The sequence below is a fragment of the Phialemonium atrogriseum genome, assembly GCF_030411735.1.
Source record: "Phialemonium atrogriseum strain 8032-3 unplaced genomic scaffold QBC33scaffold_15, whole genome shotgun sequence".
Taxonomy (NCBI): domain Eukaryota; kingdom Fungi; phylum Ascomycota; class Sordariomycetes; order Cephalothecales; family Cephalothecaceae; genus Phialemonium; species Phialemonium atrogriseum.
This window is the reverse complement of record NW_026848152.1, coordinates 118,593-139,358: the sequence shown is the minus strand read 5'-3', so window position 1 is coordinate 139,358 and position 20,766 is coordinate 118,593. Positions and strand designations below refer to the sequence as shown.

At 55.4% G+C, this 20,766-nt stretch overlaps 5 protein-coding genes across 5 annotated transcripts; 1 reads left to right on the top strand and 4 right to left on the bottom strand.

The window, feature by feature from the left end:
- Positions 1 to 196: 196 nt before the first annotated feature.
- QBC33DRAFT_559727 (uncharacterized protein) lies at positions 197 to 479 on the bottom strand (the record flags this gene model as incomplete). Its single annotated transcript, XM_060429995.1, has 2 exons — positions 197 to 331; positions 417 to 479. The coding sequence occupies 2 exons, from the start codon at positions 477 to 479 to the stop codon at positions 197 to 199; spliced, it is 198 nt and encodes a 65-aa protein (XP_060282619.1).
- Positions 480 to 1,996: 1,517 nt separating this feature from the next.
- QBC33DRAFT_578771 (uncharacterized protein) lies at positions 1,997 to 10,195 on the bottom strand (the record flags this gene model as incomplete). The annotated part of the gene is made up of 8 exons (XM_060431092.1): positions 1,997 to 3,512; positions 3,587 to 3,760; positions 5,425 to 6,017; positions 6,095 to 6,799; positions 6,874 to 6,971; positions 7,626 to 8,351; positions 8,409 to 9,797; positions 10,129 to 10,195. The coding sequence occupies 8 exons, from the start codon at positions 10,193 to 10,195 to the stop codon at positions 1,997 to 1,999; spliced, it is 5,268 nt and encodes a 1,755-aa protein (XP_060282618.1).
- Positions 10,196 to 10,536: 341 nt separating this feature from the next.
- Positions 10,537 to 11,066, top strand: QBC33DRAFT_578770 (signal recognition particle subunit srp14; the record flags this gene model as incomplete). The annotated part of the gene is made up of 3 exons (XM_060431091.1): positions 10,537 to 10,560; positions 10,624 to 10,702; positions 10,759 to 11,066. 3 exons carry the CDS (start codon positions 10,537 to 10,539, stop codon positions 11,064 to 11,066), a joined length of 411 nt encoding a protein of 136 aa, XP_060282617.1.
- Positions 11,067 to 11,537: 471 nt separating this feature from the next.
- QBC33DRAFT_97712 (uncharacterized protein) lies at positions 11,538 to 12,353 on the bottom strand. The gene has a single exon (XM_060433220.1). The coding sequence runs from the start codon at positions 11,904 to 11,906 to the stop codon at positions 11,655 to 11,657; it is 252 nt and encodes an 83-aa protein (XP_060282616.1). The 5' UTR covers positions 11,907 to 12,353; the 3' UTR covers positions 11,538 to 11,654.
- Positions 12,354 to 13,884: 1,531 nt separating this feature from the next.
- On the bottom strand, positions 13,885 to 15,712 carry QBC33DRAFT_559721 (RNA recognition domain-protein; the record flags this gene model as incomplete). The annotated part of the gene is made up of 8 exons (XM_060429994.1): positions 13,885 to 14,172; positions 14,228 to 14,694; positions 14,764 to 14,815; positions 14,887 to 15,051; positions 15,116 to 15,200; positions 15,258 to 15,265; positions 15,392 to 15,444; positions 15,511 to 15,712. The coding sequence occupies 8 exons, from the start codon at positions 15,710 to 15,712 to the stop codon at positions 13,885 to 13,887; spliced, it is 1,320 nt and encodes a 439-aa protein (XP_060282615.1).
- Positions 15,713 to 20,766: the final 5,054 nt, after the last annotated feature.

The window sequence follows — 20,766 nt, the reverse complement described above, 5'->3', positions numbered from 1 at the left end:
CCCCAAGACACAATGGGAACTGGAAGTTGGAAGCTGGAACAGCAACAGCCGTAAAACTTCAAAGGACTGTGTAAACGATCACCCATCACACATACGTCTTGCATCGCCAAGAGACCAGGCAAAAAGTGTCTAGCAAAAAAAATTTTGCCAAAAATTTACCACCATAAACTATCTCCCCCGTTCTCCTAACCCCGTATCACTTCTGTGAGCCGCCCCCTCCACCCTCTTTCCGACTGTCATTACCGTTCTTCCCATCCTTCTTGCCGGACTTGCCCGGTCCGCTCTCCTTGTTCTGCCGGGCCGCGACGGAAGCCCGCCTCGCGAATTCGTCCTATTTGGCCCGCGGGTGAGCGAGCCAGTTCACCTCGGCGCAACTCAGGAACTGAGGTGGACCCCCTAGTATATATGTACAGTACCTTGTCTCCCCTGGCCCTGCGAATCCTCTCCGCCGCTGCCTCGTCCATCTTCCCTCTGCCCATGTTTCCTGGTGGGTGGCTTGCTTCTTTTGGTGGCCAAGCTCGGCTGAGCTCAGACGACGTCTTGGGGAGATGGCTGCTTGGCCGAGCGCAGCACGGTCGAGATCGGTGGAAGCTGGGAGGGGCAAAGAAGACGGTGAAGGAACTAACTCTCGGGGTTGACTCAGAGTCAGCCCAGTCAAAGGTTGTGAGAGCAGAGTATCTCGTCTGATACCCCCATCACCAGACGAGGGGATTGTTCTAGGCCTTATACACATTTCACTCGAAACGGCCCCCTGTGACAGAGCGAGGCACTGCTTTCTTTTCCCAATTTATTTGCTCTCTTCCCCGGGAGGGGATGACGATAAGCTGCTAAGATACGCTCTCCCACACCCCCCAGCCCGCCAATCTACATGCGAATATGTGTGGCTTCTAGTGTCGATCTATGTGCATCCTGTATCCTTAAGAGGCATGGTTAAGTCCCAGCTCTGCGGGATGGAAACAAGATTGCCTGCCGGCCTGCATCTGACCACACATGCCCGTAACCTGTTTCGAATACCGAAGGCCTGGGCATCGGCTGATGGAGTCTCTCTTGGGAGGGCTCGGGCCGCGACTGAGGAGTTTGTTTGCGCGAGTTGCCCAACCCCCCCACGCTACTCACTTCCTCCACCCCGTGTCTTCCGTCGGGGTGCGCGGAGAAGGAGCAAAAAAAGCAAGTTGGGATTATGCAATGTACCGGAGCTCAGGGTGACGATGGCAGGGGTTTGGTCCCCAGGGGGCGGCTCAGATCGTCAGATGTCACGTCCCCGGAAGCGAGCGACCTGCAAGCCAGAAACAACACCTTGCTGAGAGAAGGGGTGGGATAGTCCGCGTTTCCCCCCATCTCATTCCAAATCTATCGTGGCTTAGTCCTGGCTGTGGAGAGGATGGCTGAACCGGGTACTGGGATCACACTGGCAGCCTTTGGATCTAGAGGCTAGCTAGCGTTCGGAGAGAGACTACATTGGTGTTTCATCCTTATAATATCGGTACCCTTCGCCAACGCGTCAACTACATAGAGTGGGTAGGTAGTATTTACCGTACATATAATCCGTATACCTAGCCACGTTATTCAATTGCTCTCCAATATTGGTACCACCGTAAATTACAAAGTCACGCCGGAACACCTGCCAAGTCGGGCCTTGCCATTCTCGTGGGAGGCAACAGTTAGGTGGTGAGAAGTGATGCTCGGGCCCCCGGGCCTTTTAACTAAACGGCTATGAGGTTATGCCATGAGAGCGAGAAATGTGCGCGGTAATCAAGCAGTGCAAATCTATCATTAAATCCCACCCTCTTCATCAACGTCCCGAGTCTCTCGAGACCAAACAACTATGAGGATTATGTCACAAAATATACGTATTGCCCATGAATCGCTAATCATCTATCCCTACGTAGCCCCGATTAAAATCCCAACTCGAGTATGATACCCCTGACGACGAGTGGCCACAGGACCTCTCTCAGTGGGTTCGCGATATCGACTACGCGGTAGCCACGACCCCCCGTCAATGGTGATGGGCATGGAGAGGGTCGTCGCTCTGCGCCAGAGTCTTTTGGCACTTGGCAAGGATGGCGGCCTGCCTCGAGACCTCCGCCAGCTTCCCGATGACTACCTTATTCCCGTCCACGAAGCCGTAAAGCGCATACGGGATGCCCACCTCGTCGCAGAACTCCTGGACCAGCTTCTGGGTCCTCCGGAGGTTGTGTCTCGGGATGCGCGGGTAGAGATGATGGATGGCCTGGAACTGCAGGCCGCCGTGGAAGAAATCCAGCCACTGGGGGCAGTCGACGTCCATGGTCGTGCGGAGCATCTTCTGCGGGAACGACTCGGCCGGGCCAAGGTCGGCCGTGCTCATGGCGAAGTGGGACAGGGTGATCTGGCAGTGCAGCGGCATGGTCACCATGTGGCTGACCATGATAAACACGAACCGGTCCCACCCGGTCGGTATGGTCTTGTAGACGATGCCGTACCCGAACCATATCCAGAAGAAGACCTGTCCGGTGAGTTCAAGCCACCGGTGCCACCATGCAGGACCCTTCTTCGGGCCTTGACCAAGGATCAAGAATTCCAAAGAGAGCCGATAGAGGTTGAACCGTCCGAAGAGGAGGATGACGTAGTATAGATAGGCCTGGAATTTGATGAAGAACTTGGCCACGGCATCGACGTGCATCACCCTGTCGTAGTATGTCGAACGCAGCGAGAGGAGGAAGCGGTGCGAGATGGCGAAAAATGGTATGTGCTCGATGTCGGGGTCGTGCTCTGGAGCATTGGTCACAATGTGGTGGACATTATGATTCCTCTTCCACCATCCAATAGAAAGGCCCCCAAGGAAGTCGGCGATGATAATACCGATGACGGTATCCACCTGGAAGTCGTGCGTGATGCCCATGTGTCCGGCGTCATGGGCAGTGAAGACCAACTGGTGCCAGAATACCCCCAGGAAGAACCCGCTGGCGGTATACCACCCCCAGCGCAGGAAGAGGAGCATGAGGCCGAAGAACATAGAGTAGCGGCAGACTTCGATCGCGTAGGCACTGTAGTTGCAGTCATACAGACCCTCAGCCTTAATCCTCGCGTTCAAGAGGCGATACTTTTGGACGATGACATCCTGGGTGGCGTCGTCGAGTGAAGGGTATCTGTCAAGGTCCAGGCGGATCTCCTTCCTGGTCTCCGAGTCCAGATAGCTCATGCCGTCGAAGGGCTTATCATCATCAACCGACGAAATAGACGACACGGATTCCGGGCGAAGCGTCGGCCCGCCGGGGCGGCGACTGTGCAGCCCTGAAGTGGCATCGGCTACATCGAACACGGGGGACGCCGAGCGCGAACTGCTGTGGCTTGACGAGGTTGTCTGGCTGGCTACGTCGGGCAGAGTCTCATCGATCACACCACCGCTGCCGGGTTCACTGGCGGGGCGGAACCTGCCGCCCTGGATCGGGGGTAGGAAGTTCTTCCATCTGCCCTCGATGCGCCCGATGCGATACCTGCCCATCATCTGCCGTGCCTCTGGCGAGTGGAGGCTACAAGCTCCTTGTTAGCTGCCATGATCAAGTTGACCTCCAATGGCCGTGGGTGCGGGTGCGGTCACACGAACGCAGTAACTTCATCGGTGGCATCTCGACCAACCATGTGTGCGATGGCTTTGTCGCCACCGGGGTGGTACTTCAGCCAGCCATCAACCTTCAAGACGTGCTGGTCCACAATCACTATCGATCGGCCCTCTGCAATCAATGCCTCGATCTCCCTCCGCGGAAGCAGCGGGTACGTCCTCCCCTTCCCGTCCTGCTCCCCCATAAAAACCGCCGAGGCCATAGAGACAGAAAGATGATTTGACCGCGGTTCGGATAAGTTCACGGTCGGTCGATTGAGACGAAATCACAATCGCAGATTCCCGTTCTACAAAGCATCGAGGGGGTGAGGATCGAAGCTTTTATATCCGTACACGACGGGAGTTGTGGGTTGTGGTAAGGGCCGTGCCAGAAATGGCCTGTTTGATACGGCGACAGGCACTGTACTCTCTGCCTGTAGGTATGCACGTACGTGCCTACAAGGGTTACTTACGTATGACGATGGGGCTTACGGTAGACGAGGACCAATTCAATGCTTGAACAACTGGTGCATAATAATTATGCATTTTCGGGGTTAGGGTTACCAATGCGATATATGAAGATGGTTGATAGAATATCTCTTGATCAAAACAAACACCTCTCACCCAGTGGCGATCATTATTTTGGCATCGTTAGGTAGCCCGACAAAGATTAGAAGCCCGGTGCTTTGGGGTTGGCCGACCGTTGCCCAGAGGGCTAGGTTGTTTGCGTAGCCATGTTTCGTCGCTGTTGTCACAGGCGGTCCCATGGTGACAGTCTTGTGGCATGGCATACATAGCATCGTCCCAACGGTTAGGTAGGCGGGCAAACAAGCCAGGTAATACTGGAAAGAGGAATCCGTATAAATGCAGCGTCTCTTGGCCACTTGGCTCTGCCCAACCCCTCCTTAACCTCCCCCTCTGAATTATTCTCTCGTAGTCTACCCTGTGCTACGCAACAAGATGTCTTACATTATTGGGATACGTATCGGCATCCCCATCAACACCCTCGGTCAGTCAGTCGCCACGGATCACTCACCACCCGCAACAGGCCCAGAGCAAGGTCGACCGCTAGCGTTCCCCCTGTAAGGGCCCACCTGGCCCTGCCATCCTTCCTCCCCGACCCATAAACCCTCCCTCACTCACCCGACATGCAGGTCACACAACGGCGCGCCGTCGAGGTGGTACCCCTGCCCGCAGCCATGGGATTGCGGCTCCCCTCCTGCGGGCGGGCCCTACCACCACGGCGCGGCTGGCCCCTTTACCCAGCCGGCCCCGACGACGACTTACCATGTATACCAGAACGCGCACCAGATCGTCAACCTGCAGCACGGAGGTCTCCCCGCGTTCGCCCATGGACCATGCCAACCCGAGCCGCAGTTAGGCTGCAGGATAGCCGACTGTCGGTCGTATCCTCCGGGGAACAGGGGAGCACGGTATTGGGGCGATGTATCCTTCAGCGTTGGGCCTCGGGATGGAGGATCGCGTTGGTGGCCAAGAGTGCCGGGCAGCGTCGAGTTTGTTGTGAACCTGTAGCAAGCACAGGATCTCATAATCTAGATGACGTGAGAATGTCTGAACTCATGAACGTAATATCAGGGGAATCCAGGGCGTTACGAATGAGAACACACACCCCTGCCCTGTGAATCGGCGCTTTCCCCGGCTTCAAAGGAGCCCGGTTTGGAGCACAGGAAATGGAAGATTCCCCCTCGTTCGGGTGTAGATGCAGCAGGTTGATGTCACCCAGATATGTCTATTTACCAGAACCACCTAGCCAGGAAACAAACCTACAGTACAATTACATAAGAGATGCGTGCTTCACTTAAAAGTGAATGGCCTTCCCGTACGTCGCCATCGCCGCCTCCTTGAACGCCTCCGCCAGTGTCGGGTGCGCGTGACACGTGCGGGCGATGTCCTCGCTCGAAGCACCATACTCCAGCGCCAGGGTTCCTTCCGCAATCATCTCGCCCGCGTTGGGTCCGATAATGTGGATACCCAGCAGCCGGTCGGTCTCGGGGTCGGCCAGCATCTTGACGAAGCCGTCCGTGTCGAGGTTCGTCTTTGCGCGCGAGTTGGCGCTGAACGGGAAGTTGCCGACCTTGTACGGAACGCCCGCCTTCTTCAGCTCCTGCTCAGACCGTCCAACCCAGGCGACCTCGGGATGTGTGTACATGACCGAGGGGATGCAGCCGTAGTTGACGTGGCCATAACCCTTCTTGATGAACTCGACAGCAGCCACCCCCTCCTCTTCAGCCTTGTGCGCAAGCATGGGTCCGAAAGTCGCATCACCGATGCACCGAATGTGAGGGATCTTGGTCCGGTACTCCGAGTCGATAATCACACGGCCACGGTCATCGAGTTCGAGGCCAATGTTCTCCATGCCGAGACCTTCGGTGTATGGCCGGCGGCCGATGGCAACGAGGACAACGTCGGCGTCGAGCTGTCAGACGATATTCGGTCAGCTTATATAGACTCCTTTATTCGTTTCTCCTCATAGGGGGAATGGAAACGACTTACCGATTCAGCCTTGCCACCCTTCGCTGATTCAACTTGAACTGTGACCTTCTCGCCGCTCGTGTCGCCTGTGAGAACCTTGGTGCCGACCTTGAAGTCGATACCCTGCTTCTTCAGGAGCTTCTGTGCTGCCTTGGCGACCTCGGTGTCCATTCCCGGGCCGCCGATCTGGTCCAGGTATTCGACAACCGTCACTTTCGAGCCCAGCCTGGACCACACCGAGGCCATCTCAAGACCGATGATACCACCGCCGATGACGGTCATCTTCTCGGGCACTGCCTCCAATGCGATAGCTCCAGTGCTGGAGATAACCCGCTTCTCGTCGATCTGGAGGCCGGGGAAGGGGGTTACATCACTGCCAGTGGCGATGATGATATTCTTGCCAACAATGCTCGTCTCGCCACCATCATTGAGCTGGACCTTGACCGTGTGCTCGTCCTGGAACGAGCCTGTCCCCTTTATGTACTCGACACCATTCTTCTTCAAGAGGAACTCGACGCCCTTGGTCAGGCCCGTGACGGACTGGTCCTTCGCCTTCATCAGTTGTTTGAGATTGAGCTTCACATCGCCGACCTCGATGCCTCGGTTCTTTGTGTCATGCAGAATCTGGTGGTAGAGATGGGAGTTGTTGAGGAGAGATTTCGAGGGAATGCACCCGACATTCAGACATGTTCCGCCGAGAGTGCCACGCTTTTCAATGCATGTAACCTATCCAGAGCGTTAATTGCTGCTACTGCTGCTGCTAGTACCAGGGGCACCTCTTTCTCTTGGGTAGAACCTACTTTCATTCCTTCCTGTCCCGCCTTGATGGCGGCGACGTATCCTCCGACACCTCCACCAATGATGACAAGATCCCTCTCGCCTGTTCCCGGGAGGTCAGCTTGTGCGGGCCGTAGAGGAAGATTGAGACTGACCAGATTCTGTCGCGTATGTCCGTCTCCATTGCGGTACGGAAGCAATTGACGGTAGGCTATGCCGCAATGAGCGATCGAGCGATTTCCACGATAATCCAAGCTAGCTCACCTTGACTGTTTCCTGAAAGCAGACCTGACGGCGGACCGTCCTATCAACCTACTTGACAGCATTGTCGGCGTGTAAGTGAGCGGAAAGAGACGAGGAAAGACAAAGAATGTCGGTCGTAGGCTACCAATGAAGGTGGTTCGTTGGGCCGATCGAGGGAATGAGGTCAACTCTTTCTAGCAGAAAAAAGTTATGGAGTACAGTTAAGCTCGGTGACAAGCCAGGAGCTGAGAGTTGCCTAATATATGAGGCTTCCGACAACGCCCCCAGCCAGGCCCTTAGCCGTAAATGGCCAAGTACAGGCCTGTTAGTTCCCGGTGGTAGCCGCAAACCCGATGATACCAGCCGTCACCTTCGGTTAACCGGAGCAACCTTCCCCGTTATCTTCCATCGTTAAACAGCCGGGCCAAGCTGCCGTATCAGATTTCATCGCGGAGTGGGTTTGCCTATTCGTCATCTACAACCTCTGCCCGCTGGATAGCCTCCAGTGCCCTGTCCGCCATTGTGCACGCACTCTTGAGCTTCTTCGCGTCCCCTTTACTTCCTGCCAAGTCCGACTTCCGTATGACCTTCTTGATAAACCACTGCAGCCCCCTGGATAGCTCGGGTGCGTCCTTGAGGCTGGCCACCATCCTCCCTATTGTTGCTTCGGTATCGTCCTGACCGGCCTTCTCGGCCTTGGAGCATTCCAGCAGTGCTGTAATGAGCAGAACCTCTACGAATGCCCGAGCCTTGGCCTGGAGGTAAGGTAGGCTTAGGCACTTGAGGATGCCAAGTCCGAGCGCGCCATCTTGAACTAGTATCCCGTACATCTTTGCGATGTTGACCAACCGCCGCATCTCCATCGTGTCATCGTCGTCCACCTCTTCGGCCTCCTCCCCGAAGATCGACTCGCCCAATCTCCTGAAGAGCCTCCACAGGCTGTCCTGGAAGGACCATCGGTTTTTGCGGTCGGAACACAGTCGCTTTGCGACGAGGGTATAGTAAGGGTTGTACTGCTGCTCTGCCCCTGCGCATTGTAGGATGACGTTTGCGATCTCCCGTTGCCGGTCCTTGTTGAGACGAAGCTTGCGCAGCCTGACATAGGCGTCCTCGTAGTCTGTAGCGGACAGGATGGCGACGAAAATCGACCGTCGCACGTCTGTGTTCATCATCTGCTCGCGCGCCAGCTCGGCGAGGTTGGGGGCACCCCCATCCCCTCCACCCATCACGATATCACTATCGCTATCACTGTCTCCGTCTTCGCCCTCCGTCTGGGCCTCAGAGTTGCTTGCCGCTTTCACTTGGTTGGACCTACCAGCCCAACTTGCACCGACAAGCCACCATTTGCCCTTTTTCTCTGCATCCTGTATGTCGCTTAAGCCCATCCGGAGCGGTTCGGTAGACTTAAGCTTCCTTGTATTCAGGGAGCCAAGAAGCTTCTTCATGCGAATGGTATGCTCAGATACTATCGCGGACGCGTTTAGGCCCGTCTTCATTCTGTTGTTTTTCAGGTCATTGATCGTCTCAATCATGAACTTTGTCCGGACAGATATATTATCCTCGCCGACCTTGGAAACCGCCGGCCGTATCAACGCCACGATATCCTTTAGCGATGAAGGGTCGTCTTGCCGAAGCGAATGGCCTGATAGGCGGATGATTCGGAGTAGTAGCTCGGCATCCAGTTCGGAAAGGTTGGTCAGAAGAAGGCGGATGTAATCGAAAATCAGATTACACCCTATCAGCTGGAAGTTGTACAGTTCGGCCAAGAATGTAATGATATTGGAGGTTTCCTTCGACGCCTCATCAGGGGCAGAAACAGCTCGCTTGTAATACTGGTCGAATCGGTCCGCGGCATCTTGAACAAGTTGGGCTCCGAAGTCCATTCCGATAATCTTGAAGAGGGCGGTTGTGAAGCCGGCCGATAATATTAGGAGAGTATCTGGGAGGCTGGTGGGATCGCAGACTTGGACGAGTACCAGGTCTACAAGAATGCTCGTGACGTGTTGCCGGGGTTGCTCGCGGTAGACCTTTTCGATGTCCCCAATAATGCTTAGAAGATTCGACTCCGTGATTCGGTTGACCAAGCCCTGGAGCTGCCTGCGCAGACGCTGCACCAGTTCGGCATCAGACCCTGGTCCTTGGCGGCGAGACGGCGGAACATATTTCGCAACAGTAACGCCAGTTGTGGGCGCCACATATGGATTTTCCCGTACCCTTGCTGGAGCCACGCTTGGTACCTCTTCGTCTGAATCGAAACCGGATAAGGACTCGTCCAAGTCCTCGGCCCCGTCCGAGTCTAACTCGTCCAACCCATCATCACTACCAGACTCGTCTAGGTCGTCATCGTCCTCCTCACCGAAGCCCTCGAAGTCGTCCACGCCATTGCCCTTTCCCTCGCCCTCACCCCCGTTGCCGTCAGCAGGCCCTCTAGAGGCTTTCCTGCGCTTCTCGGCCAACCACTCATCGGCCTTGGCTTTCCGTTTCTTTTTCTCAGTGGTGGCTCCGCCCACCCCGTCAATATCAGCTAATATATCGCCAAGACCGTCCTCGTCGAACGATTTGGGTAGTGTCTTCCGCCCTTTCAGACCGAGCTTCCTTTCGAGGTCCGCAATCTCGGCATCGTCCTGCGCAATCCTCTCGCGAACCGCTCGTGGCACAGCCGGCTGTCGAACCTGGGGTTCCTCGGCTTCCTCCCCTGAAGACTCTTCATCCTCATCGGTGTCTGTCAAGCCTTGTGTCTCCTCGTCCTCGTCCTCGTCCTCCAGATCCGACTCTTCTGGGGTTTTCCTCCTTGGCACAGGTCGGACATTCCGGTTCCCACTGCCGTTGGCAGGTCCCTTCCTCTCCCTAGCTGGTGGTCCCGCTGGCTTTGAGTGCCTCGCCGTATCGCTCCGATGGGGCTTCTTCTGCGACCTTTCTGTTTTGCGACGATCTTTCCGCGACTGAGTTTGGCTTCTGCCCCTCCCAGATGCCTGGTGCGGCGCTGCGCCTGATATAAGCATATGCGTGGGGCGGGATAGAACCACGGGTCTCACCTTGTATGCCGATTTCTTTGAGGAGACTGGAAGGTAGCGACAGCTTCTTCTCTCGTTGGGGCGGCATGGTCGCAGAGCTCCAGGGTCGAGCCTGAATTAATCTTATGAACAACTGGGTTTGGCAAACAAGCTGCACCAAAATTTCCTGTTGTCCGTTTTGATAACTTTTTGATGGGTAAAAAGTCAAGGGTGGGGCAGTTGGAGAAGGACCCCTTGAAAGCGCACTAAGAATTGCCCCTAGTCTGAATAAAAAATTGTTTCCATTGGCGGTCTCCACTCCCCACTACTCGGGCTGTTAACGTCAGTCGAACCGCGGGGCAGAGCAATTGCTGGCAAACCGCCAAACATCTTGGGCTTGCAGAACTTCAGTGACTCAGTCTGTTTGCCTTTCTCTCAAGCCCGGTCACCATGGGACTGCTCAGTCATGATGAGGTAAATCGTGTCCGGCCGCAATCCCGGTCATTTGCCCATGTGCTGACAACAGTCTTGCGCAAGTTCTTTGCCAAACTAGGCGAGCTCTTCAGTTCCAGGAAAAACACAGATCACGGCGTAGTCTACTTGACTCAAAAGCGGTGTATGAGCACTCATCTATCGCAATTTAGCAGGGCTAGTAGTCTAACATGCGACCAGACACCCACGACCAAGAAGCAGCCACTCCCTCGGAATCGGATCCCCTCGCAGACCTGCATCCCGAAACGCCACTACCTCTGGTCATCCGGGCAACAAATGGCAAGTCGAAGGAAAACCGAGCCAAGAAGATTAGTCTGTCGACTCTGGTTGAGCCCGATGCTCTGGACGCCTTCTACGCGCGGTACGCCGAGGTCTGCAAGGCGGGGATGATGGCTCTGAAGCCGCGGGACCGGACCAAGAGGAAAGCAAAGGCGAAGAGGAAGAAGGTGGGGGGAGCTGGGACAACTTCGATGGTGGCCATTCAATAATTGAGTGGTCTCCGACCTCTTTTCGTTCCAAATGTTTGGAAGATACCACTCTGGATATACTTGGGAAAAGCGGACTCGGCATCTCTAGGAGTGAAATGGGGCTGTTCGCCTCCTATACCGCCGGAGCGAAGAGGCCCTACACGGCTTTTCAGACCCTCCCACAAGCAAGGTCTCAGCAAGCCGAGGAATCTTCGGAGGGTTCCGGGTTGGAATTAGTGCTCGCCGGTAAAGACATGTCGAGATGCGATCTAGTCTGGAGGGATGGTTATGATGATATCGATGATACGATTTGTCAAACGAACCGTCTAGGCGTCTATATTTCACGATAACTCTCTCATAACCTAGACACGACATCACTCCAATGAGAGAAGTATCGGAAATCGAGACAACACGTTGTTGCTCTGGGAAAAGGGGGCCACGCCTCCTCAGCTGTGAATATCATCGACCAATGCTGCAATCTCGCTATTTGACTCTGTCCACGGGGTGCAATGTTATATTCATCTTGACCACCATCCTCAACCTACCAACCTCACTCCCTATTCCTCCATCCCAATAAGACCATATCCCGACCCCCTTTCCCTGCCTCCATCAGCTCGTCCCCCCCGTCGACTCCCCCTTGCCTTCTCCGTCGCCTCGATCATCGTCCATACTCTCGAGAGCCTCTCGCAGCTTCCTGCACAGCTCGCACTCCCCCTTCTGCGGCTTTCGGGGGCTCCCCACATACATGCAGAGACTCTCGGGACACCTAACCGCCGGCTCGGGGCTGTCGCAGCTCGACAGCTTCTTGTGCGCCGTCCACCGCGTCCCGCACGAGCACCGATAGAATCGCAGTTCGCACATGCTGACCGACTCTCAAGGGCTGGAACAGGAGCAGAAGCAACCCTTGTTCGGTTTCTGATGGGATGGATCGTCGTCGCAGCTATCGTGTCCCCTGGCCTCCGATGCCTCGTCGGTCCTGCCGAGAGAGACTGCGTGGTCGAGTTAACTGGGGCGAGCTGGAAGATGCCGGTTCCTTCGCTTCTGGGTCATATATCGTTGGCGGCTTTGGCCTTTCTTCGCACTCCTTAGCGGACCCTCGATTAGACGGTACTTTCTCTCTCGCTCGTTGTTTATCAGCTGTGAGTGACTGGCAGCACAGGAGCTTCCAAAGAGATTATCTCATGCATCAGTGATCCCCTGGTTGCTTATGGGAAAATGTTACAGATCAGCTTCGAAGAGGCAACTGCGTTAAGTATGGCTACCCAGCAAGGCTCTCATTCTACCCTATGACTGCGTGTGGATTCAGGAGCAATCATGGTCAGCAGTCTTCTGACTCTAATCCTGGCCTTAAGTTGGGTATGTGACTAGTTGACTGGTTAGTTTGCTGTTCAGACATATTCCACATGGTCTTGGGTGGGAAGCAATATGCGCTGGGTGATGGTTTGAGAGCTGGCATGGAACGTTATGTCGAAGGTGTTGCTGCGCACCAAACAAGCCCTCCCCCCTCCAACTGGGATATATATATATAAAACATCTAGGTACCTAGGCATTGCGACCATTACTACGGAGACCACCTCGTCCACCTCGGGTTCCCTCTACGTAACGGTCAAGGCAAACAGCAGCACGTTGGAACTAAAGTGAACAGCAACGGAGAGAGAATATGGGCCGAGCCAGTATGACGTTGTCCTCTATTTATACGGGACAACGCCAGGCTTATTAACCAACCTGGATGGCACCCGAGAAGGGACCGATCAAATGTACCTCCGCCATGCAAATGCCCGGCTGAAGGATGCTATTTCTTCCCCTGGTGATGATCCTCGATGCAGCTATCCGTGTCCGATTCTTGAATCCCTTGTGGCCCAACGCTTCTCTCGAGTTCCGGGAGGTCCACGGTCGGGGCAGCATGGAGGATCGGGGTTGTTCCATCCAGGAGGCCGTCCAACCCGACAGCCGAACCAGCTGGCCAACGCGTTGGGGGGTCGTCCAGCCCAGCCCAGCCCCTGAATAACAAATCATCACACGGCCACACCTAGTCCGGCGGCAGGGCCATAGCTCATGGTACCGAGACTTGCTCAGCCCACGCCGTTCGGGGCGGTGTGTGCCGTATAACCCTAACGCCCATAACGTCCATCACGCCAATCACGCCGTCACCGCCAAAACGTCCAGTCCTACGCTTCGGACAACTCACCCACCCCGCACTCACACTCGCGCGCAGCCCTACCAAGTCCGATGCCATCCATCGAACGCCACCATCGGCTGGAGAATCAGATGCTATTCGACTGTACATTCTAGATAAAGCCCTCCGATTTTCCATTTTCTCGAGTACCAATTTTAAGAAACGCGTCGGACGGAAATCAAAATCGAAACCTTCTTTTTTCTTGCTCCGTTTTCTGTCCTTCACCTTCGCGAGCATTGCCGACTGGTCGAGGAAAGAGTCGATGGCCAGTCGGTATCACCGACGGCCCGAGAACCCATCCGGCCAACCTAGATTATCCTCCGCGGTAATACCCCGAGGCATTACAAAGACGGCAGTAGGTATTATCCAGCCCAGCCATCGCCGAGTGGATGAGTGAACAAGCTCTTTGCTGTTCTGTCTTTGGGATCTCAGTTGAGTGCCAGGAAGGATATTGACCTCGGTGGAGGTTTTTGAGAAAGCACGGGGAAAAAAAAAAAAAAAAAAGGAAATAAGACACAGAGAAGCACGAGTAGTCGAAAAGCTTTTGGGCCCAAGGCCTCCGGGGAGGATGGGCCGGCTGGGCAGGTATTAATGTAGGGCGGGTGTTTGCCGCGATCGTTCGCGAGGTTCTCGGCCGTCTCAGTCGTCGAACCGGGTTGACCTTTACATGATTTGGTCTTGCGTCAGGCCACCGTGGGGATCGGTATCCATCATGTCACCCGCTACGCCAGGCGTGATATACTTGACGAAGCTGAGACCGAGGGGACGACCACCGTATTGGTACCCCTGGAATTTCGTGATTGCCGTTTCCGCTGTGTCGGCGCCGTCGAATCTAACAACGCCCGTGCCGCGGGATCGGCCGCTCGGCTCGTACTGGATCTCGGCCTGCTCAACCTTGCCGATGGTAGAGAAGAGCTCAACAAGGTCTTCGTTACTAGTGGACCAGGGGAGCTGTGCCACGGTTAGCAGCCGACAATGGCCCGACTTCGCGAATGACAAGACTTACATTTCGGACGTAGATGGTCTCGTTCTTCTCTGTACCAGACGTGGCGAAGTCTGTGAAGGGGTTGGGTGGTGCCGACGCGGCAGGCCCGGCTTCAAAGCCGCCAGGACCAGCGCCGGGACCAACACCAGGACCGACGCCGGGACCGGCACCGCCGTATCCTCCGCGGCCGTAGCCTCCACCAAATCCGCCACGGCCACCGCCAAAGCCACCGCGACCGTAGCCTCCACCAAAGCCACCGCCTCGTCCACCTCCAAAGCCTCCACGCCCGCCGTACCCTCCGCCCATAGCGGGGTTAGCGAACCGGTCCTCGCGGACCTCGAGCATGCGGCCCTGCCAGTCATAACCGTTGAACTGTTGGATCGCGTTGCGCGCGTCATCGGCGGCCTCGAAAACCACGATCCCAGAGCCCTTAGGTCGACCATCTGGTCCGACGTGGACATCGGCTCGGATGACCGAACCGGTACGGACTGCGAGAGTTGGCGTCAGCAAAGAAGTCGCAAGTATTTAAGCCCAGATTAGAGGACGGAATTTCTTACCAGCTTGTCTGAAGAGGTCCTTTAGGTCTTGCCAACCTACAGTATAAGGGAGCTGCGGCCATCGGGTTAATATTAAGGTCCTTCTCGCCCAGGGTCCAGGAATGGGGGACGGGTGGAACAAACGTTGGAGACGTAGATTTGCCGGCCACCTTGGCCTGCCATTCCGGCGTTGAATCCGCCGCCGCCGCCGCCATAGCCGCCTCCTGGGCCACCTCCTGGGCCGCCCATGAAGCCGCCGCGCCCGGCGCCGCCCGACGGTGGTCCAAATCGAGGTTCGGCCTCGCGATCCTAACGAAGAATAAGTAAATTGGTTTCAGAGCCTAGGTCGGTGAGAGCAACTTGCCTCCCTAACGTAGACAAGTCTGCCCATCAGGTTCTGGTTGCTGAGTGTCGCGACGGCGTTCTGGGCTTGGTCCCTCGTAGCATATTCCACAATTCTGAACGAGGGTTGGTCAGCCGTACGTCCACATCTCGGGGGAGTCATATGCACTTACCCGCATCCCTACAAGTTCCCGGACAGCGTCCCAATCCGTCAATCCAACGATTCCATCAAGGTGACCAAGGGAAGGAGAGCCAAAAAGAAGAAGAAAACAAAGGAACCAGCCAAAAGTCACTAGTAAACGCCCACCTTCGACATTCCATTTGGAAGTAGCAAAACGTCGGCATAGAGCACTTCTCCAGCTGCAGCGGTAGTCTCACGTCAGCTCCATGGCAAGCTCAGGCGTCCCGTACTTCGCAGACACATACCTTGTCTCATAAAGTCCTTGAGATGATGCCATTTGACGTCGTAGGAGAGGTTGCCGACGTAGACGCGGCGATCCTGCTGCGACGTCTCCCGAATGTTGCTCATGTTCTGTTCCCTGTGCGCACTGCGGTCGTCGTATGATCGATTCTGAGATCCGCCGTATGCTGAACCTGGTCCTCCTGCAGGGGCACCCTGTCCTGTCATGGGAGACCTACTCCTGCGCGGCCGATGGCGACTCCGAGACCTGTCCCGAGGAGAGTACGACCGGCGGGCGTTGGGGCTTCGCGAACGTGCTCGCCTGTTCGGAGAGCGAGACCTCTCACGCTGTGAGCTGTTAGTAGCTAGCCACGTCATGGGAAATGGTGTCGATATCGACTGAGATTGCAACTGGTATCTGAGCAACACAGTGACAGATTCGTGAAGAATTCTGCCTCGCGTTCAACAGCATGTGGAGTTGGGCAGAGAAGATAGAAAGTAAATGGAACTGGGAACGGGCTTGTGTTCGAAATCCTCGGTGGCGCCGGACGCCGAAGAACCTTGAAAGGTTCAACTCGCATCTAGCTTAGGAGTCTTTCGCTACCGCCCACCCGCCGACACCTAGGAAAGTTACAACGAAGGAATCTCCGCTGGCAACACCATGAGGAGGTGGGTTGAAGAGAACGTTGTGTTATGCCGAATGTCGGCGGGCAGGTGAGGCCATATCCAAAAGGAGAGGGCTGGTAAAGGGCCAGTATTGAGATAACTTACCGGGCGATATGTGTCTCCTGTGTCTGCTGAGAAGAGGGTAAAGTTAGACGGGGCTCCAAACAAGGGTAGAAAAGATTGAGGGGAGGACGGGGCCGCTGGTACTGATAATGGATGGGGTGGAGGTTGAGATCAATCAAGCAAGTGTGGTAATTATTTGGGGAAACAGCGATGGGGGGGTTGCGGCGGGGGTGGAGGGAAAGTGAGTGGATCAGAGGCAATGCAAAGGACAGGACAGAAGAGGGGGCGCCTAATGTATGTGGTATGTAGGAAGGAGATGCGGCAAGACGAGGCGAGACAGGACAAGGCAGCGACCGCGCAAGTACTAGTACCGGTGCAGGAGACAATATGCAATGCGGCAGGATGGGGCAAGGCGATGCGAGGGAAGAAGGGGCTTGAAGCACAAGAGATGGTGGAACGTATGGACGTAGTAGCTAAGGTAAGGAGATAGGTAGGCATGGAAGGAATATCGAGATGGGGGGGGAAACGTCTTGGGGGGTTACAAGAGGTGGTAACACGTCATCGAGGCATTTGGACAATGCTCGCGACACCGGAACAGGTAGATTGGATGTCGTGTGATTGGGGTCTTAGGCTTGAGAAGAAGTATGAAATACTGACTCGGATGAGTGTAGAGGGGAGGGAGAATGGCTCGCTGAGCTGATGAGAGGATGGAGAGGATGGAGGGACTTGACACAAGAGGTTGATGTTGGACTTACCCATGATATGGGAATCGGAAAAAAATTCCTACTTCTTCCCCCAAACTTAGCCGCCTGATAGAGGGGGGACGTTTTCGGGTGGGATGGATGGAGATTGGTGCTTGAAGCAGGCGTCTGTAACAGCAGCGATGGGGACGTAAGGTAGGTTGTCCTGGGGGACCTTGGGGAACAACAGGTGAGGTCAGCTACACGCGTTTCCGTAGGTCAACAGAACTGGATGGAGCAGGAAGAATCGGAAGCCGACGATTGCGCCTAGGCCGCTAGGAGGAGTGGGCTGCACCAACGACGGGCCCGTTTCCTTGGTTCGACAGGGAAGGCGCGAGGTACTGATGGCAAAGTACCTGTGGGGTTGGTGGTGTTAGGTTCCAGGTTCGTGTTAGGTACTCACAGGTTTGGTTGGGGTGAGTGGAAGCCAACAAGGTATCCGTGTAGGTGATCACTGATCAGCAAATCGCGGGGCGCGCGGGCTGGTGCTAGTGAAATGGGGGTTTTCGATTCAACGCGCCGCGAGATAAAAATCAAAACAGTAACCTGGAAATTCAGTCTCGGATGGAATGCGTGGTAGAATTTTTCGAGGGTGACGTTTGCTCGATTGATGGTTCTGGTTTGCAAGTTGCAAGGAGGGAGCGACGGATAAGCGCTAGCCTAGGGTACTCCATCCAGCCTTGACGCGGGACGTGACTGCAGGTACGGTATTATGCCAGGTGGAAGCAGCGTGGCTGCCAGCTGGCATCGGCCCTGGCCAGGAAAGATAGGAGACCGAGCAGACCGAGCAGTAACGTGCGTTACCTTAAGGGTACATACCATTGCTTCGCTTGCTAAGTATCCGATAGGTATCCGTGCGTCCAATTGGCTGGAGTGGACGGTGCCGGTTTTTACTTCTCAGGCAGTCCGCAATGAAGCGTAGGTACTGTACTTCGTACCTTGCGTTGAGGCACCTGGCTTGATGTGATGGACGTTCTAGAGGCTTCAGATACTTCCCAATTCCCCGTAGATCTCCCTTCTAGCTGGCCCTTCAAGAATGGCCCAGGATGGAAGCAGTGCAGCGTCTCGATCTTCCTGGCCTCGTCGCGAAAGGGGCATCGCAATGCCGAAGGACCAAGGCGGCCATCGCATGTATATGGGTGGTCCAGATATGCCCACCGTTATCACCCGCCGTTACCACCGTTGCTAGTGGACAATTGGCAGGCACGGAGTGCGGGTGGAGTTAGTACCTCGTGTGCGCAACTATGCATGTCTTGCCTTTCACCGAATTATTTTCACTTAGCAGCCTTGTTGCCTTGCAGTTGCAAGTCACACCTTGATGAACCACCCAGCCAGCTGCGCTGCACTAAACCTGGAGGTGGCTAGAGGTACCTACCTACCAAGGTACCTACTAAAATAATAACGCAACCATCCCTATCCGGACTAGCCCAAATCCAGCAAGTCACCACCTCTCGAGAGCGCTTAACTACCTAGGTTGCGTACCTCTTCGGCTGCGGCTCTTCCAGCCATTGATCATGGGAATTAATAGCGATTTCAACAAAGAGCGAGTTACTGAAGCCCTTTGACACGACGACCGGGCCTCGTTTTCTTTCCCCTCTTATCCTGTTTTCGGGCGGGAGGATGAGCTCAGATAACTCGGGGTCTTCTCCTTTCATCGTTGCTCGACTCCAGTCCTGCCAGTGTGATAGGGGTCCTGCAGATGCAGACGACAGGGTTCCCTCTCCCGCCCCTACAGTACATCCATCGGTCACTCCGCTCCTTTCTTGACAATACCCCTACCTCGGCCGCTTGATCCTCTCAGTTGGCGCCCCAGTCAAGACCGTTTGGATGGGGGAGGAGTTGTTGGTTGGTTTCTTGAGGCTATTACCATGGAAAATTGTCGAAATCTCAGAACTCATCTACATACCTATACATCCCCCACCACCCTCATTCGAGTCGCAACCAATGCGAACCAAGCCTTCAGGCCAAGTGGACACACTCCAATCCATGCAATCATCTTCCGGTTGGTCAAAGTAGCCCGAGGTGCCCATCTCGATATCCTGTAAGCGTCGGCCGTCAATATCCTAGAGTGAAGGTGCATCAAGTGAACAGCCATCTTCGATGACGGAGGTGGACCCTGGACATGCACTGCGAACCTGATTCGGAAGGCCCCTTGACCTTTGCATGGCCAGCTCCAAGTCGTGATGCCGGAGGGATTTTTAGATTTGCAAATGCGATCAAGGCTCTTGCCGGATCTACCACATTAATGATCCGCATACCCGTTCGGACGGATTGGATCTATCTTGACCAGGGGCTCCCCGACCAAGTTGATCGGCTCTACTGATGCATGATCAGATAGAGAGAATTAGTGCACTCAGGTGTCTGCGTCCTGGTCACTGAATATTGTTACTACTACGACATAGGTATGTGATTGTTTAACGAGGCCGAAGATATGAAGGTCGCTCATGGACTTATTTGCATTGCCCTCCCTGCGTGCCGTGCTGACACTGTTACTGTTGGCCTCGGAGGCTCGCAAGTTGGTGACACCGCAGCCGTAGCGCGAGCAGGTTGAGTGCCAAGCTGGCCAATCCCATCCAACCCCGAGGATAACGTACCTGTCTGTACTGTGCAAAGTCCATTCATACTTCGTAATCTGGAGTTATCGGGCTGGCGTAACGGAGCCACGACTGGACCAACAAGCCAGCACCCTAACCCGCCACATCCATTCACCGGTTTCATTTTGGGGGCCTGGTTGGACAGAGCGGGCCCGCGGGGATGAAATTGTTGACTCGTTGAAACATATTTATGCCCAGCAAGTGGCAGCTCTCATAGAAGCCTTGGGGGCTGCCAGAGCCTTGTCCGATACGGAGTCATGGGCCGGGGTTGATGGTGTGCGCGTACAGCAGGTTTGGAGGCGCATTTATCACAGGGATCTTCGTCCCCGGGCCTTCCATTCGTCGCCTGGTTGAACGACAACCGAGAAACAGGCCTCCGATCCAAACCAATTACACTTCCTAGGGGTCTGTCTACATAGTACAGGCTGAAGAAGGATGAAGCGGGACTTGATGATAACAACCAAGTCATGTCTGATCAAGCAAGGAAACCGTCTGCCTTCTTATTGGTTGCGGACTTTCATGATTATCCTGCCCTACTACCGTGATGGGTGTCACACCCAAACTTGAGTGATCCTCCCTTAGTCCTTGCATTAGCCAGCTTCCTTGCTGCATTACTAGCGATCCAGGCCGCAGCTCAAGCAACCTGCCCGCCATACTCCAGCCAGACCGGCGTCGCCATTGTAATGATTTTTCCTAGCTCCTCGACGGAAGAGGTCGATGGTGGTGGTTCAACTTTGGGGGTACCTAGGTACCTATTTACGGTAATCCCAGATGTCGGAACGGAACATCTTAGTCCCTACCTAAGCTGGTGACCTACGCCGGGCCGGGCCCGCATCGTGCAGTGATAGGTTCCATCTAGCTTCTAGGTCCCTCTGCTTCATGCCATTGACAGATGACATGACTCGGCGCCGGTATTAAGGGGATTTGCGCCTACAGCCCATCACCACCCAGGAGTTACTGCAGGTAGCCTTCACATACCGCACCAGGAGGCTAAATCCTCAATTGCGACTCCTTGCCAACCGGAACTCGAGCCGCGAACCCCATAACCTCCAATTTCCAGATCTCATACCACTCCCAACCATGCGTCCACCAACGACCTGCTGCACCGCAGCGAGCCGAGCCGCCGCGCTCCGTCTCGCCCCTCGCCCGGCCCTCCGACCGCGCGCCACCATGCCACCCCCTCCAGCGGCAGCGGCAGCGGCACCGACCCCGTCCCGCC

What these genes read in the sequence shown, in the direction of transcription:
- QBC33DRAFT_97712 (XM_060433220.1), bottom strand. Translation starts at nt 11,906, where the DNA reads ATGTGCGAACTGCGATTCTATCGGTGCTCGTGCGGGACGCGGTGGACG.